Source organism: Blastomyces gilchristii (assembly GCF_000003855.2).
Source record: "Blastomyces gilchristii SLH14081 genomic scaffold supercont1.12, whole genome shotgun sequence".
Classification (NCBI taxonomy): domain Eukaryota; kingdom Fungi; phylum Ascomycota; class Eurotiomycetes; order Onygenales; family Ajellomycetaceae; genus Blastomyces; species Blastomyces gilchristii.
This window is the reverse complement of record NW_003101671.1, coordinates 1,006,471-1,026,735: the sequence shown is the minus strand read 5'-3', so window position 1 is coordinate 1,026,735 and position 20,265 is coordinate 1,006,471. Positions and strand designations below refer to the sequence as shown.

The following is a 20,265-nucleotide window of genomic DNA, read 5'->3' as shown; positions in this document are numbered from 1 at the left end:
CCGTGTGGGATTGATGCAAACAAGATCACATCTTTCCCTCCCCAAATCTTTTTTTTCTTGTACATATATAGTACACTGGTCGATATGTCAATTGATTTATATCTCATTTGGTCAATTCGAGGACTGGTGCTTGCGATTGGCAAGAGGAGTCTCTTCTATCTCTACGTATATATGTGGTGAAACTGGCTAGGTAAATATTTATTTTACCCACGCCTTCGGAGAGTACACCGTAAATGCCATTCTGTAAGAGAATACATGGCTTTATAGCTAGATTAGTCTATCAATTGGGTATGGAACCTCCTATCCATTTATTTTCCCGGGCATAATAACAACTAGGGCCGGTTGAATCCCCCGTAACCGTATGCCTGCTGCTCGTCGTGTCCCGATTGCTTCTCGGCGGTTTCCCCGCCCGTAGCTTTCAACCCAATGTCAACGTCCTGTACTCCTCCCAACGCTCTCACCACCAGCCATTTATTCATCACATCATCTGTACAATATCACATCTATCATCGTCTGCTATTGATTTCCTATTTATCGCTGCCTCTGTACATAATCATGGCTTAATCGGGCTCCCCCATCTTCGTCACTCTTTACGCCACAACCACCCACCACCATGCGCCCAAACACCACCACTTCGACTTCCCCGCTTATAGTCTTCGACAGCAGGATGTCCGTGAAAGATATAACCGCCGCCTTCACAAAGGCCAGTTCAGGTGTGTAACCAAGAATGAATACTCTATCCCCTAATTGCCTACCCTTCTCCGCTTTCGTCCACGATGATGAGCATTTGCGGCTAACTCAATTTCCTCTCCATGCGGTTTGTAGTCCTGAACACCGGCCAGCTCGTCAAGGATGAATTCTTCACGCTATTTGAGGCAGTGGGGGCGCTAGAGGTGCGTCTTTTGTATACGTTGCTATTTATACGGATTCAGATTACCCTCTACTACAAATACCCGGGCACCGATTTTTGTCCCCCGCCGTACCCCCTCTATGAGAGAAATCGGCCACCCCCCCCCCCCTTTTTTTTTTTCTCCGCACCTGGATGACCCATGCGCGTTAAAGTAGTATTACCTATCTATCTAACTATGAATATATATATGAAAAGATCATGGATGAGAAAATGGACAGCGGATACCTGGCGCCCGGCGAAACACTAGATGACGACTACGACGTCCGGCGGCAGCTACTCCCAGCGGAAGTCTTGGGGATTATGGACCAACTCTTGAGCCATGAGGTGCGTTTAATACCTATCGGATATATTTTCAGTGTTCGAACTAGAAGGACGGATTCTAATTGGGATATGGATATGGATATGGGATATGGAAACAGGATTTTGGGCTGGGGTTTGTTAATGTTTTGGATCATATGTTTAGGTTGCCTGGCATTCCGGCCATCCCCTCCCACAGACGCTGTTTACTTCTATATACCTCGATCGGATGCTGTGGCCCGTTCCCAAGTCATTGGAGGAGGCGAGGTTTGACCGTTCGGCTAGTAAGCAGCAGGCGAACTCGGATCATAGGAGTGAAGAGGAAAGGCAGGGGAAAGCGGAGGGCTGTTCTGAGGGCCAATGGGATGAACTCGTCAATCTTGTGTTGAGGGCGTATTGCTTGGCCCTCATTAAGGCGTGTGACCGTGTAAACTACAAAGTCAGCTCGGAGTATTTTCATGAGGTGAGTTTTAAAAGCCGGACGTCTTTTCGGGAAAGGGAGGGGAGGGGACCGCGTAGGGTTTGAGGGGTTGGACATGGTTAACTTTTTATTCCGTAAAATGGAAAAATGGGTACAATAGGAAGAGGATTTCGTCACACAGCTCTATAACCGCAGTTTGCTCGCCGATGTCGAATCAGCGAGTATCCAGGCCATTCTCGACGATGCCCTGTTCTGGCTGGAAACGCAGAGGCAGGAACAAAAGGACACCATTGACAACGCTCTCTTCGAAGCTCTCGTCCACCGTCTTCTATTCCGCCGAGAGCTCCTCTCTGGTCTAGATATGGATACGGTGCCTGCCAAACAGCGGTCCACGCAGCCCTTCCTGGCCGCTCTTCGTCAACTTGGTAGAATCGAGAAGTCGATGCACCTGGGCAAACCGGTGCCAGAGGCGTTTAGCTTGAAGATCCAGCGCCGGTTGGCAAGTACCGTGCCACCTAGGCCGATGGTTCATGTTAGTGCCGCAGATGCTATTGCGCACATGACGCGGTTTTGTCAGGATGCGGTGGATGTGCAGCAGATTTTGGAATATCGGGGGCCTTATAATTTACAGGTATGTTTACCTATTTATTTAATCCCCCTTTCTACTTATTCCTATCCATCGTTGGATAAGGGGCCATCTGTATTACATTTGTTTTTCACTAACAAATCACATTTATCTTCCCCCTTCTTCCTTTGGAATAGACATTGGTTTGGACGTTGCAATCTCGCAAACCGCAGCCATGCGTCTATATCCGATCTCTTGTTCAGTCGCTTCTCGTACATGATATGGAGATCTTAGGCTCGGTGGCTGTGAAAGATTTCTTCTTTGATAGTCTTGCTGAACTTGTCTTGCCCTATAACCAGCTGCTGGACCGCAAGAATGAGGAAGTGGAGGCACCGTCGGATTCCCGGTTTCAGATCGCAAAGCATATGAATAATTTCGTTAAAAAGGCTGCTCAGGTAAGGGGACCTGATCATAATTCGACTATGGTTTTATCAATGTTTATTTTGTGCCTTTTTGGTATTGATTTTCTAATGGTACATTATATAGCCGTTTGTCGATACCTATCGGACTGCGTGCTTGAATCGGTGTCGAGTTCGCCGCACGCTCTGCCACTCCATTATTGATTGGGATGCGCTACAGGCAGAGGTATGTTCATTCTCGTTAGATCTACCTCAACCACGATCGTGACATCCTTCTCACCCGCTCGAACCCCTCAGGCCGAAGATTTCGATGTCCATCTGCGCACTTTAACTTTGGAGCCACACATTATCCTCCATGGCAGCGAACCCACCTACGCCTATCCGCTAAGTAGCTGGGCATATCATGAAAAGCTCCGCCAGCTCCGTCTCATCCTCCAACTGGGCTTCGAACTTTCGATATACTCCCCCGAAGAAATGCCAGGGATGTACTGGTACCTTTCGCACCTCTGCTCAACACATCTCGCTCACCTCGATCGCATCCGTTCTTGTGTACTAGCTGCAAATAAGAGAACCGCACCATCCCCATCACAAACACAAATGCAACAAAACCCTAAATCGAATTCCAACGCGACCGCTGCAGAGCAGCACCGACAGGCCTTCCAGAAAACAATCTCCCTGCTCGACAGACTCACAACCGAACTCATCGCCATCGACGCCTTCGCCATCGCCTTGCACGCCCTTTACGTCCTCCTAGCCCGCCACCAGCTACTCCCATCGATATACCTCCCCTCCTCCACTCTCTCCGCACATAAACAGACGCAGACCCAAAGACAGCACCCCACCTACTCCTCCGACCGTCTCCGCTACGAACTACGCATGAAACCCTTCCTTGCCATCCCGCTACCGGAGCTTGTCCCCTTCGACACCTTCGAGCAGGAGGCGGGGTTAGTCGGGGATAGCGACGCCGTCGTTCTGGAGAGGGCGTTGCGGGCCGTTGCGGAGGCGAAAAGGGGGATCGAGAAGTGTTTGGCGGCCGGCGCGTTTTTGGAAGTTGGGGTCGATCGCGCTGGCGAGCAGGATGGTGATGCTGGTGACAACGACGACGATGACGACGACGACGTTGGTGAGAAAGCGAGTAAGAGCAAACCGAACAAGCTGGACGGAAAGGATAAGTGTGCCAATCCAGAAACTGAACCTGAACCCGCACCCCGACTGCTCCAGGATGACTGGATAGGTGATATGAAAGATTCGCTGCGCGCGTGTATTGGGGCGAGCATTGCCATTGGCACGGTGAAGAAGGCTATTTCTGCTTCGAGCGATGAAAATGGTGATCAACGGCCGAAACTGAATCTATCCGTTGACGTCCCACCTGTTGGCTCGAAGGGGCGCTGGCATGATTGGTGGGCTGTGCCGCGTGTTTCAGAGGTATTGCCGGTGCGAAGCTTTGGGGGGTAGAGGGGTGTGCATTGAAATGAGCAAATGTATGGGTTAGTTAGATGCGGGATGTTCCTTCTGGGAGAGTGGACATGAGTTGTTTCTCCTTTTTTTCTCCCTTCCACAATCAGGGTATCGTTGGAGTGGGAATTGGGGATTAATTTGGCGACCGATTTTAGGGCTTAATCTGTGATTTTCATCTATTTTATTTCCATTTGACTCTACTTGTAATCGCCTTTTCGGCTACATCGGATATAACAGAAGTTTTAAGTCATAATCTGATGTATTGACAACATTAACTAGTTAGTTCCATATTGAAATATACTGTACAATGCGCCAGCAGTGATAGAGCATGGCGATAATCGGTACTATCCAGGCAGGCAATCAATTATATTACTGAGATTCCGCATGTTTATTTTGCCATGAGAGCAGAAGGGTAGCAACGCATGTCGCCGATCTCCTCATTACAATATCTCCCCCAAAACTTTGCCTAGTGATCCTGCTCTTGCTGAGACACACGCTGCATGCTCGGTTATTAGTTACCTCACAAGATGCAAATCCACACAGGTCACCGCCTGCCGTGCTTCATTATCGCACGTCAATCCCCCGCTCGTCGAATCTACGCCCTTCACAGTACAGTACACCACTGACCTGTATACCTATACCGGGTAGATTGGGTAGTCATTCAGTCATGGTGCGCCCCCAAAGGCGGCCATCTGGCCACGCGCGAGGTTCGATATATACCGATGCCGAGCCGATCGGTGCGCACTAAAACTCTAGTTATATAACTAAGTTATATTGTGGCGGACGAATTGCTTGCGAAAACAGAATTTTCCCAGCACCCTGAAAATTAGTAGCAAAACAACTGCAAAAGAATCAAAAAATCAACATTTCTCTAGAATCATTCAATTATCATTCAATATGTGTCTTTTTCAATCAAATATCATTCAAATACGCGTCTTTCTTACCTTTATCATCAAATTCACATATATCAATCAACTCTTTTTTCAATATGCCTCGCAACTTCTTCTGTTCTGTTGCTTCACAAGCTTATACAAGGCTCCTACTCTGCACTGTCTTCTCAAACTACCTATTTCAGAAGTTCCGGATAATGGAGAGGATCTGGTCAATGATGAGATAGAGGAGGTGAATGAGAATATAGAAACTCAGTCTGAGAATTCTTGATATTTATAAATCTCTACCTCTGAGCCTCACATTTCAATGATTCTATACAGATTGTATGAACTAATGATTATCAATGAGATAAAAAACAAGAGAAATGATAAAATGATTAATAAGTAAAAAGAAGAAGAAGAATTAGAAAAATGAATTTACAGCTTTTATAATCAATTCTTCTATACAAATCTTTCAAATATAAGTGATTATATACTTTTCTTTCACTTCAGTAGTGTGGTTCGGAAGAACGTATGACCGCCGGATAGACTGGCCGCCGGGACCATGAATTTCATGTTTAGTCTCATTTGATCTGGTCTCATACATTTCTTGATGTGAATCCTGCTGAGACTGACTATTAAAAAAACATGTAAAGTGACTATATATCAGATTTTAAAATGAAATCATGACTTGAAAAAAATGAGAAAGTGATCTTATTTGATCTCATTTAGTCTCATTCTTAGTATAAAGTTACTATTTTTAGACATTTTAAGGTTTTTTTTAGACTATTTTTAATTTTTTAAAAAGTAACACTTTTTGATAACACTTAAATAAGATTTAAAGTCATTTAAAGCAATAAAAATAATTTAAATTAAGAAGTGAAAATCATGATCTTATTTGAAAAATGTAATAAGAGTAGACAGTAAGTTTTACTAAAACAGTATAAGACTACTATCTAATGTTAAAACTGTGTAATGAGCTCAGTTGAATTAGTAATAAGACTATTAAAAAATCTGGTTCTGGTCTTAGACATAGTCACATAATCAGTCTATCACTGAATAATAACACGGCCGCTTCTGAACTTGCTTATGAATGTAAAGAGATCATAGCAGCCATCAATTAATTTAGTGTACAGTATATAAGAAGTCAGTATATATCTGTAATTATATACTGACTCAAGCAATCTTTGAATCACATCTGATAGCATGTCTAAAAACTGGTGAGAAGTACAGACTTCTTCAGAGCATGATAATTCTGTCTATGAAGTAATTCATAGTTATCATGTCAGTGTGATTCTAAAAATATCTCAAAAGATAGTGTATAAAGAGTAGTGAGTAAAAGAGCATTTGATTAATACTGCTTCACTTGTTAAGAGAAAACTTCATATTCAGACAAATGCCATGTATGTAAATAGATAAGATATGAGAAAGAGAATAAGAGTAGTAAATCAGATTCAAAGAAGTTCACTCTCTACTTAAAAGAAGAATAAAAAGAGAGAAGTGATTATTATCAGAGTTATACAATAATAACAGAAATTATATAATAATATAGTAATATAATGATATAGTAATATAATAAGATAATAATATAATAATAGATATTATACAATTAATGAGAAATCACTGAAATGAATATCTTCTCTAGTTAATATAAATAACACTCTTCTCTATTATCTGAATCAGAAGATATGTAGAATCTCTCAGAGAGTTTACTTAAAATAGTAAGAAAAGTAGCTGAGATTACTGAACTGAAATCAAAGCTCTGTACATGTACAAGAATTCTAAATAAAATCAAGATCTTATATACACAGTGACAGACTGAGATAAAAGTTAAATAATAATTGATATTTACTACAGATCAAGTATTCACTATAAAGAGCTTCATTAATACAATCATTATTATTAATAAGAATAGAGAAAATCAGATCTTAGATCTGCAGCAAAAGATTAAATATTTATATAGATAAATAACTACACTGAATCTGAAGATCTTATTATAATTATTCACAATCTCTTCAAAAGTATATATATTATCAGAGATCACTGTGTAGAATGAGAATCTGAGCATGAAATATATCAAGTTAAAAGATCTGTCAGAGTTATTAAGTTTTAATAATAACTGAAAAAATAATGCTGTAATCAGCTGACTAAGTCAGATATAATTATATTATCAGATTGAATACAAACTTACAGATAGATAGTTAACAGAATTTTAATAAGTCTTAAGATCTGTTATATTTCTACATGAAAAAGTAAAGTCATTATAAATAACTAATAAAAAGATGAATCTCACAGACTCAGAGTAATATTCATTTTCATAAATATGAAATGAGTTTTTCAAATGAATCTTATATAACTTTGAGAAAGTGAATATATAAGATAAGTATTATAAATACTTCACTGAGCATAGATAAGTAAGTAATTTTATATTATACTTTATATACTTCAGTTTATACTATCTTATATTGAATGAAGAGCTTTTAACATCTTTCTATTTATAGATTTTTATTCATAATCTTATATCTGAGTTGAGAGTGAAATGAAAATACTTAATCTCACAGTCAGATACAGTGAAGAAAGTATATAATATTCTTATTATATAAAAACAAGTAAGTTAATTATAATAGAAAATACTGCAATTAAGTATATCTCAGTAAAGAATAGATAATCAGACTTCTATAACACAAGTTATATACTCAGATATAATAAATCTAGATCTGAATATTATTACTAAAGCACTGAATCTCTTAAAAAAGAAATTCTCTGAATGAAAATCTTGATATTATAAGTATTGAGCTTACTTCAACTACAGATATCAAAATCATGATATAAAAGATTATACACAGTATACACAGTTAAGAGAAGTAAGAGAGTTAAAAAACTAGCAGAATCAGTGAGCTCAGAGATACTCACTGATATTCTATATAAAGTCTTTAAAGTGAAAGAAATATCTGTATTAAATAACTCTCTGAATTCTGTGAATATTAAGAGAAAGCAGGCTTCTGAATAAGATGTGAGTGAGAATAATGAAGTAGATACTCATCTCAATATCTTGAGATCTAAAATATTAATGTATAAGAGACACTTGAATAAGAATTGAGAGATAGCTGTAAAAGTATTAGCAGATATAGAAGCTTCTATATAATATATTAATAATTATATAATCTGAAGACTGAAAGAGATTCACTGAGTAAAGAATCTCTAATATATAAGATTATCTAATAATTAATATTTAATATTATCTATAAGAGTAAGAGTTTTCTTGTACTTCAGAGAATAATCTTACTATATTTAAGTATAAGAGCTGCAGAATGTGAAATACAATCTTATTCTCAGACTTAAGTGATTTCAAAGATTTAATTCACAGATTCAATAATGTACATATTATATACAGTTAATTAATAGAAAGAAAACAGTTCATACAATTCTATTAACTGATATGAGAAGAACATTTCATATCTCTGATATAGAAGAATTAAATCTGCTTATACATTAATAAGTAAAGAGAATAATTCACAAGATCTCATCTAAAAGTATTCTGTATATTATATAGAATCTGAAAGCAGAGAAAACTAAGATAAAGAATATATAAGAGAATAAGTGTATAAAGAAGCTTCTGAAGAAGTATGAAAAGATCTTCTGAACAGATCTTTTATCAGAATTACTGCTGAAATAAGAATTCATATATGAGATTGATACAGAGAATGTGAAATCAGTCAATCAGAATATGTATTCTCTGTCACAAACATATCTTGAAGAACAGAAGTGTCAGATCACAGACCTTCTAGAATATAGTCTTATATAACTCTTATTAAGTGTATAAGACTTTCCAGTTCTATTTATGAAAAAGATGAGTAAAGAGTGACAGATGTATATCAATTATTAAACACTTAATAAGCTTATAATTAAGAATAAATATTCACTGTCACAGATTTAATAACAGTTGAATATAGTTAAAAATATCTGATATCTATTGAAGATTGATCTTCTCTCAGAATACTGATAAATCTGTATAGATGAACTATCAGTTCTGTGAATCATATTTAATATATAATAAGAGAAGTTCAAATTTCTGATAATATTATTCAGTCTGATAAATGCATCTATTATCTTTCAAATAATAACAAATATAATTCTTTATAAACAGAATAAAACCTCATATCTCATATATCTCAATGATATTCTAGTCTTTTCAAACTCATATAATGAATATCTGAAGCATCTCAATGAAGTGCTTATAACTCTGACAGAGTATAAGCTCTATATTAAATTAACAAAGTATGTGTTTGAAATAGAAGAGTTAAAGTTTGTAGAATATGTAGTGAGTAATAACTGTATACATCTTATTCTGAAAAAATTGAATATCATAGTAAATTAATTGCAGCTAAGAAACATATATTATATATAATAGTTTCTTAAGTTAATCTCATATTATCACAGATTTATCAAGAATTTCATATAAATATCTGCATCACTCTCAGATCTCTTAAGAGAAATAAATACAAATCTATGAAAGAAGAAGTTTTATTCAATTATCTGAAATACTATGTATGAAGAGGCTTTTCTCACACTGAGAGAATGTGTAATAATATTCTCAGTACTTATTTAATCAGATTGTGATAAATCTTTCTATATTAAGATAGATACATTTAAATGAGCTATCAGAGACACTCTTCTACAGATGAGTAAGAATAGTAAGCTGCACTCAGTAACATACAATGATAGAAAACTATCAGATACTGAGCTTAAATACTCAGTATATGAAAAGAAATTACTAGTAATTAAGCATATACTGATATTATAAGATAGATATATTGACAACAGATATACAACAACAGTGATTATAAATTATAAAAGTCTTATCTATCTACAATTAATGATAAAATCTTTCAAACACTTAGTATGTTGAATCTCAGAGTTCTAAGTATATAATCTTTATATTAAATACTGAAAGAGATCAGATACTGTGATATCTGATATAATCAGTTACAGACTTAATTTTATAAGTGAGAATTCTGTGAATTAGATATAAGAAAAGTTCATGTTAAATATACTGAGAGAGTGTAAGAAATCAGAATAAGTGAATACAATAATCTCTTACTTAGAGAATGATAAGATATCAGATAATAAGTATCTTATGAAAGTAGTAGAAGAGATGCTTTTAAACTTTAAGCTGAGAAAATTAAAAAATAATATTATGCTTTACTGTGATCTAGAATATATAAAAGCTCTCTATCTAGAATATTCATTTAGACATGACTTGATAACTTACATGTACAAGGAATTCAGTCACTTAGAAAGTTCTGAACTCATGAGTATACTCAAATCAAGAGTGTACTGACTAAGTATGACTGAGACTATTCAGATATATACTCATAAGTGTCTGAATTATCAGATTATGAAAGAATCTAAGAAAGAGTTAGAATGTGAGAAAGTATAATATCAGATAGAATGTACAATACAACTGTTTAAACAATGAAGAGTGAATCTCATAGACATATTACTGTAAATATCAAATAGAAATTATTAAATAATCACTGCTATTGACTACACTACTGACTGATTAGTTGTGAAAGCAGTTTCAGAGATAATAGAGAAGATAGTAATAAAGTTTCTATATAATAAGATCTATATTAACTATGAAATGTTATATGAGATTCTAACTGATAATAGTGTGAATCTTATAGAAGAAGCAGTGAGGCATTTCATAAGTCAGTTACAGATAAGATATTGTAGAATAACATCATATCATCTGTGAATAAATAGAAAGATGAAACATTTGAATGAAATTCTGAGTAATATGCTGATGAAATATCTAGTGAGTAAGTCTACAAGATTATAAGATAAATATCTCAATCAGATGCTATTAGTCACACAAATTCAGCAGCATGCAGTCTTTAAGTGTTTATTATTCTATCTGTTGTATGAATTGCATCCGCGCATTCTGAAGAATGCTTCAGAAAAGATGAGAAAGGAAACAGCAGTTGCAAACACAGTAGAAATAACAGTTATGAACACAGCAGTTGCAGACATAGAATCAAGATTGAAAGAGATCAGTCACACATATGCAAAAGCTAACAAGTTACTCCTGAACTGAGCAATTCAATTGAAAAGAATATGAGACTCACTAGTTAAGAAATCAAGTCTCAAGATGAGAATATAAGTTCTTATACATAATAAGAGTTCTGAGAAGTTTCAATCTAGATGATTTGAACTATATAAAATACTCAAATCACATTCTCTGAGAATATACACATTGAAAGAATCAGAGAAATGAGTCTTATACAACTTAATAAATGATTCATATCTTATGAAAGTAAAGATACAAGACTTAAGCAGATTATAGTCATCTACAGTATTATCATCAGTATTGAAAAAGAAGAGACTTATAATTGAAAAGTCTCACAAAGTAAGAGAAATCATAGATACTTACAAATCAGATAATCTCACTTATTTCAATCTTTTCATAATTATAAGAAAAGAATAAGAAGTAATGAAGAAATCAGATGAATATTATACTTTAATAAGTGATAAGACTGTAGCTGATTATACAATAACATGCTGCAGACAGTGAGTATAATACAGTAAAGAGTAGTCTCAAAGTAACAGACTTACACATGAGTTAAGTTACAGAAGAAAAAGAAATTCAGAGTTGAATTCAACTGTTTATATCAGTTCAATTGCAGAGATAACAGAGAATGAATCATCTGAAACATTCACAGATATATAAGATCAAGTCATCTTGACTTCTGAAAACACTCAGAGATCAGATGACATTAGTTTCAATAAGCTGTTCACTGTAGTGATCTGAGTGAGTGAAGAGAGATAGTATAATATATAAGACAGAATCACAAGATGAAAGCTGCTGAATCTAGTCACTGAATACTGTATTATATAGAGATTATATAAGAGTAGTGACTAGACTGGCCGCCAGAATCATGAATTTCACATTTGATTTCATTTGGTCTGGTCTCATACATTTCTTGACATGAATCCCGCTGGGACTAGCCATGAAAAAAACATGCAAAGTGACTATATATCAGATCTTAAAATGGAATCATGACTTGAAAAAAATGAGAAAGTGGTCTCATTTAGTCTCATTTAGTCTCATTCTTGGTATAAAGTTACTATTTTTAGACATTTTAAGGTTTTTTTTAGACTATTTTTAATTTTTTTAAAAGTAACACTTTTTGATAACACTTAAATAAGATTTAAAGTCATTTAAAGCAATAAAAATAATTTAAATTGAGAAGTGAAAATCATGATCTCATTTGAAAAATGTAATAAGAGTAGACAGTAAGTCTCACTGAGACAGTATGAAACTACTATCTAATGATAAAACCATGTAATGAGATCAGTTGAATTGATAATGAGACTATCAAAAAATCTAGTTCTGATCTCAGACACAGTCACACGGTCAGTCTAGTAGTGACTAGCAGACAAAGCAAAAGCATAAGAAAAGAAAAGAGATAATTAATTAATTATCAACTGTAAAAGTCAGCTGTAAAAGATAAATATTATCATATATATCTTATTCATTTTCATATATTACATGTTTAATCTATTTCCAATATTACATTACTTAAAAACTATTAAAAATAAAGAAAATCTTAAAACTTGAGATCTGTAAGAGATTCAAGAGCTGTAAGCTGCTCTTATAATAATATCACATACATCTTCAATTCCTCTATCACTCTGTGTACAACATTAATGTCATTTATTACAAGATTGACTGAAATATCAATATAGAAATGTGTACACATGCATGTAGAAAAATTGAAGAAGAGTACAGAACTCACAGAATCAGAAATCAAGATAGAAGAGACAGAGACAGAAGAAACAGAAGCAGAAGAAAATACAGAACTGAATAAATGACAGCAGAAGTTACTCAGAGTCAAATGCTTATAACTCAGTGTGCACACAATCTTTTCTGCAGAGAAGGAAGAGAAAGTGATGAAAGAAGCTTAAGAGCAGAAGAAAGTAGTCTCAGTGATATGATCATCTTCAATTAGAATGATCTCTGATACTAAAGCAACTAAGAATTATTGTTAGTATATGAAAACTGTAAAATCAGAAGTAAGAACAGTTACTGAATAAACACTCACTGATCTTAGAGTTGTACATGTAATTACAACACACACAAGGCTTCTTAGAAAGAGAGAGAGAGACACAGAGAAATACAGAAAGCAGAACACAGTATATGAACAGCTTATTCTTATAATAATATTTCAGACAAGATATACAAGTCTCATGTCTGTAGATGTAAAAGAGTACAACATCTGTGTTCTCATTTCTGAAAACATGAATATCTTTTACCTGTACTATAAAGTCAGACAATAGATATCAGAGAATAAACTAATATAAATCTATCATTCTGAAGAAATTTATCAGAGTGAATATCTCTGTAATATTGAACTTTACAGTTATAAAAAGTTTCTTAATATCTGTAAATATCATGACTTTATATATAATAAAACTCATAACAATTTTCTCTAAGAACAGAAAAATCAGTGTTAGAAAGAAAAGATGATAAAGAAAAAGACTTACAATTTTAACACTGTTAAGAGAGAAAGTGATTCTCTGATATAAATGAACAATTGTCTTATCACAAATATTTAAAATAAATATAATAATCAGTGTTTACAACTGAGCTTCAGATAGTCATGTTATACACTGTCTTTATATAATAAATTATTCTAGAGATTAGCAAGAAGAGTAGAAGTGTATATACTAAGAAATATAATTTACTGAGTCTATGCAATATCTTCTTAAAACAGAGAGAGCTAGTAATAAAGACAGTAGTGAAAGCAGAAGTAGCAGAAGTAAGAGTCACAGAAATAGAAGTAGCAGAAGCAGGAGAATCAGATACAGAGATAAGTGTAGAAGATTGAGAGAGAGTAGCAGAGAAAGAAATAGAGAAGAGAGTAGCAGAGAAAGAAGTAACAGAAAGAGCAGAGAGAAATATAGAAGACTCAGTTATATATAATATAGATAATTTCTTCATTATCACATTCTTCAAGTTCTTGATCAATGATTCAACATTGAGTTCACTATCATCAGCAGATACAGATCTGTCAATATATAAAGATTCTACACAAATAAAAACAAACATCAGCATCTGCATTTATACAAAATTATGTCAGAAAACATGATCAGAAACTCACTAAGAAGAAAAACAGTCAAAAGTGTATAAGAAGATGAAGAAGATATGTTATTCATAATAATACATTCTGATAATTATTAGAAGATAAACAAGTTCTGATTACATTTCACAATGTGTTACACTTACTGCTAACAAACTGCTTAGTATAAGCACTATGATGATGCTTGTTATGAGAACAGAGAGCTATTATCAGAAATATATATAATATAATAGATAAACAGATAGAAAGAGTTAAATAGAAGAAGAAGTAGAAATCTTGAATAAGATGATAATGTTTAATGATTATGATAATGAAGAAGATGATTGAAGAATGAGAAAAGTTACTAAATGAGAGATATAATATAGTGAAAGTTTCTTTATAAGAGTATACACAGAATGCTAGTCAAATCAGAAATAGATCACATAATTATAAAATACTAGTGATAAGCTAATTCACATGAAGCTAGAATGTATAACATAGTTATATAAGTGTGACTGAATCTGATGAGAGAGAATGTGATTCAGAAGAACATATAATCACTGAATAATAATACAGCTACTTCTTAACTTACTTACAAATGTAAAGAGGCCATAGTGATCATCAATTAATTTAGTGTACAGTATATAAGAAGCCAGCGTACACCTGTAATTGTACACTGACTCAAGCAATCTTTGAATCACAGTAGCTTCAACTTTTTCAAATTTAATATTTTCAAGTGAAATAATCAATGTGATAATAATGATAAAATATATAATAAAAGAAATAAAAGAACTAAATTCATAATTTTATTATTATTTATATTCAGATCAGCTGTTAAATCTTCTACTAAATTTAATATTAAATTCTTTATTAAATCACTATTAAATTCTTCATTGATTTTACTATTAAATCTTTTACTGAATCTGTTATTAAATTCTTCATTAAATCTGTTATTAACTTTATTAAATTCATCTTTAATTCAAAGCAGTTTAATATTTTAATTTAATAATAAGCAGATTTATTCTTTGATAAATATTTTAATTAATTAATAATCTGAAAATTTAATAAAGCTTCTGATTTATTAAATATCAAATTTATTTTTCAGAATGAAGAATTTGAATTGAATCATTTATAAATATATACTGATAAGAAAATAGTTGCTTGATATAAATATTAACAAGATATATTTTAAATTATAAAAAATAAATTAAAAAAAGTTTATTATAACAGACAAGATTGCAGAAAATTTAAATTATTTTTATTTACTATTTATTTGTAATAATAATAGTAGATTTCATACTACTTTCACTTTTAAATCTGTATTATAGTTATATGAATTGAAATCTGAATCTTTCTAGTTATTATAATACTATTACATATAAGCTGATTTGAAATATTCTTTATATCATCTTCTCTCATGAAGTTCTCAACTACATGATATAAAAAAGCTTTAAAATCTTCATTAAATTAAGTATCTAATTAATTCTTCAATTCTGACAAGATATCTGATGTGATCTTTGACTTTATATCACATGTTGAACAGAGTGTTTCACAGCAGCAAAGATTTCATTGAATTCAATATACAGTGGCCAGGTGGCAATCAATGCTCCGCACGATCTCAGCAGGCATATACAATCTCATGAATGGTGAAATCACTGAGTTGAGATGGCATATTGATGATAAAGGCAAGAAGGATGTGTATTTGGATGATATTTGATTGAAAAAGACATGTATTGTCTAATTGAATGATTCTAGAGAAATGTAGATATTTTGAATTTTTTTGTGGTGTTTTGCTACTAATTTTCAGGGTGCTGGAAAAATTCTGTTTTCGCAAGCAATAGTTACGTCCGCCACAATAGCTCCGCCACAGATTCCGTTCGTTTATGATATAAGCCTAACTCCCCGCGCGGCCAGAGGAGCCCGCCGGGGGCTTGGATACCCGCCAGGCGAACGAACCCCGTTGCAGGCGACTAATTCTCTCTAACCCAAGCCCTATCCTTGACATGCGACATGCCTAAGCTGGTCTTGGTCGCGCCGATTAGCCTACTGCAGAAACTACTGGTGGATCTGATCTTGACTGTGACGAGCTTCGCCAAACTGCTGGGCTACCCTGGCGCCTGATGATGTTGACTGGAAGCGGACGAAGAACTACTCACTTTTGTTTGTTTGAGATAGAGGAGATATGAATGGGTAAGCCCCGTGCCGCATTTTCAATGCACAATGATGAGGAATATAGCTCTAGCTCACCTCTCGACGGGTACTAGCAATATTTGGCTGATCTGCTCCTTTGACAGATTTCCATGAACGCAAGACAACGAGGCGTGACGGCTTGTCACTTCCGGGTTTGATATTTCTCAAAAAAGAGAGAGAGAGAAAAAGAGAGAGAGAGAGCTCTTGCCACTTCACCAAAGATCTATCCAGCACTGCCACCCCCCCGGCCTGGTGGGAATTGATTGATTGCCCAGTTTGCTGACAGGTTTCATGAACTAAAGGGCTTTAATGCAAGAGTTTATGCATCCATTTCCAGATGTGGACCTTCTAAGAAGACCTTTGTACTCCTCCAAAGATCCTGGACTGCAATTGCTCTTGAACTTGTGTCATTTGTCGCATTACCAATTGGGCCTACATCTCTTTTATCGCTGGCGATAGCAGGCAGGCCAAACAGGAGACAAAACAACGGTCTGGCCGAAAAATGATTCTGGTATCCACACCAGCCGGTCCATGATGGAGCCAACGAATCATCGCCCAAGGAAAAGCTTAGGGGCGAAGTACAGATGTTGCGGGGAAACTTAGAGCGGGTGTTTTCTGGCCATACAGCTAAAAGCTGGGGTTACGAGCAAGATCTTGCGCCTATCGTCATATTGTCGATCCCAAGACTGCGTCTACCGCATCAAAGTGTAGAACGCAACTCAGTGACATTGGCAACGTTGCGGGGGGCATCGTCGTCTAGACGTACGATATTTCTTTTTATGGAATCAAAACTTCTACAGAGGGTGGGGAGGGAAGAAAGCTCGCTTGCGCTATCTCTTCTTTGACATGCCTGTTTTTGCGGCCTTTCCTGGTTCATGACATGGTGCGTCCGAAGGGTAGTTATAATATAAAGAGAGCTGTCGATTCCTGCTTTCGAGACGACATATATTCTGTCTTGAACCAGTTAAAACAAAACCTGCCAAACAAACCATTGAGAGCCCATATCGACAGGATCAAGGACTCTGCAGTCGTTGCGGGGTGTAATTGGGTTTGTAAGTCGGATTAAGTAGAGAGAGCCATGGAAGCCACATTTTTGACCAATCATCTAATGTGACCAACCACTCAACGCCCGCTTACACCCAACGCCCGCCATTTCACCATCACAATAATGAAATATTTTCATTGATATCTTAACAATGCAATTAGATTTTAAGGTGATATATTATATAATGAAAATATATATAGAAATTACATATAAAAATATACAGTTAATTCTGTAGATATTTATTAAACTTAATAACTCATCTAGAATATGAAATCTTGAATAGAGACAGATTCAGTGAGTAAGCAGTCATTAAATCAGTAGAGATTATAATATTATCAGATTTCTTCAGCAGTGAATCTGTGAATATTTTAATAGAGCTCTGAAAATATAATTTAATCACTCTTTATAAAATTAAGAGTTTACTTTTCTAATTAGAAAGATGATTTTTAAATTCTTTAAATTTTTTCTTATTTAACTGTGATTATTATTATACAGTAGCTTAGTCTTTCTTCTCTTTTTACTTTTAAGTCTTTCTTATATCTCTAAGCTTCTTTTCAATCTACTGTTAAGTAACTCTTACAGTCTTATTTATATCTTTTTACTACTTTACTATCTGATAAGCTGTTTTCTACTTCATTCTCTTTTATATAATATCTGTCTTCTTCTATTTCTTAAGAATAGTATGTTATAACTTGATATTTTTCTTACAAGTCTACTTATTTTTTTTAACAGCTTTAGAAGTGATTATTTTATTATATATAATCTATATCTTTGCTGATGAAAAGAACTATATTAATAATAAATTTAAAAAATTTAATAATCTTATTACTCTATTATACTTATAATATCTTCTCTTTAAGAACTTACTGTAGCTATCTGTTCTTTATTAGAAAAATCTTTTTATTAAGAGTAAGATTTTTCTTTATATGAATTACTCAGTTAAGATTACTAGATATTTAATACTACTACTGTTTAACTTAGACTGACTACTGAGATTATGTAAGAAATCCCGCTTCTTATAAATTCTTTACCTCTATTTCTATCTCTTGTGTAATCAATAGAGTTAGCAGCTCTTGACTACACACAACTATATAGACTGAAGTTCACAAATACTATTTACAACTCAGCTTGAATACTATTATACATTTAATCTCTACATTTTATCTTTCTACTGTGAATACTTCTAGTAGTTAGCAGTATATATCATATCAAGCTGCAAATATCTGAATAATCATCTGTAAGCACTTATTCTTACATTTCAAGCTCAGTCAGTGGGATAAAACTGAGTTAATTCACTTCTTTCCGAGATTCAATGAGAAAGAACTATCTCTAACTCTTTTAAATAGAGAGATTAAACCCAGTGTAAATGTCAAATGGTTAGGAGTATGGTTAAACTCCAAGTTGAATTTTAAATATCACATTCAACAAAGAACTGTCAAGGCAGAAAGACTATTGAACAACATAATCAGACTATCAAATACAGAGAGAGGTCTATTCTTCCAGGCTATGAGACAGTTATATATAGCCTGTATTACATCAGTAGCTGATTATGGAGTTCAAGTTTGATGGAATAATCAAGGGAATTTCACTGAACTCTTTCAAAGTCTGCAAAACAGAGCCTTGAGAAGAATTCTGGGAGCATTCAAATCATCTCCTATTAAAGCAATGGAAATTGAAGCTTCAATTCCTTCTCCTGCTATTAGATTTGAAAAGGCCTGTATGAACTATGCTCTGAGAGTTGTAAAGATGAGCTCAAATCATATAATCAGAGAAAGAGTCTCTCCTTCATTTCCATCAATTAACTCTGGAAATGAACTGGATTGAAATAGATTTCTTGATTGGAATGAAAATAATTCTTCAAAGAAAATGCCTTCTCAACTGTACAGACTATACTCTCTGATTAAAAATCAATTTTCTTCTTTAAATGTTGAAAAAGTTGATCATGAGAAGTTATCTCCCTGAAGAGAAAAGCTTGAATCTCTTATAGACTTATAAATAAGTGAACTATCAAAAGAGAAAGAATATGAACAGCATTTGAAGAGAATTTCTACAATCAATATAAAGGACTCTATTCTGATTTATTCAGATGACTCAAAAAATGAGAACTTGAATAGATTAGGTGCAGGCATTGCTTATACTGAAGATAATATCAATTTTATCTCAGATTTCTGGAATCTAGGCTCTGAATGTGAAGTCTTTGATGCTGAACTATTTGCAATAGTGAAAGCTTTCAAACTCATTGAAATAAAATCTTATAAAAGAGGAAATTGTTTGAAAGAGGCATGGATATTCTCTGATAGTCAAGCTGCTTTAAAAAGACTTAGAAATAGTCAGATTCATAATGGTCAAATGAATCTTGAACTGATCTTAAACTCTATTTTGAAAATTCAAAAGAGAAGAACATCAAAGCTGATAATTCATCTGCACTGGGTTCCTGCTCATATGAATATTCATGACAATGAATTGGCTGATTCAGCTGCAAAAAAGAGTGCAGAATTAAGCAGATCTATTCAAAGAATTGTGTCCTGGTCTTTTATAAAGAGAAAAATAAAAGAATCTTGTTTAGACAAGTGAAATGAAAGCTGGCAGAAACAAAAGAAGAGTATACATTATTCAAGATTTGAAACAAAACCCAAGTGGAAATCTTGTTCAATTAAATGTAAAAAGAAAATATTCTCATCTATAATACAGCTGAAACTAGGACATGGCTATTTCAAATCTTATATACAAAGATTTGATGATAGATTTGACTCAATAGAATGCTCATTCTGCAATACAAATGAGAATCCTGAGCATATTGTAATGCACTGTGCATTATACAATAGTCTCAGAGCCAGATTGAAAGAGAAGTATGATCTAAATCAATTAAATATGAGATTCTTATTCTCAACTGAGACAGGAATTAAATACTTAATAGACTTTCTATCAGAAACTCAAGCAGCTACAAGAAAATGACTAAATTCAGCATT

The 20,265-nt window shown here is 34.2% G+C and overlaps 1 protein-coding gene across 1 annotated transcript; it reads left to right on the top strand.

The window, feature by feature from the left end:
* Positions 1 to 91: 91 nt before the first annotated feature.
* BDBG_05861 (amino-acid N-acetyltransferase subunit Mak10) lies at positions 92 to 4,507 on the top strand. Its single transcript, XM_031722340.1, has 8 exons — positions 92 to 713; positions 826 to 893; positions 1,106 to 1,234; positions 1,374 to 1,670; positions 1,789 to 2,259; positions 2,391 to 2,648; positions 2,740 to 2,838; positions 2,910 to 4,507. Exons 1-8 carry the CDS (start codon positions 614 to 616, stop codon positions 4,065 to 4,067), a joined length of 2,580 nt encoding a protein of 859 aa, XP_031579206.1. The 5' UTR covers positions 92 to 613; the 3' UTR covers positions 4,068 to 4,507.
* Positions 4,508 to 20,265: the final 15,758 nt, after the last annotated feature.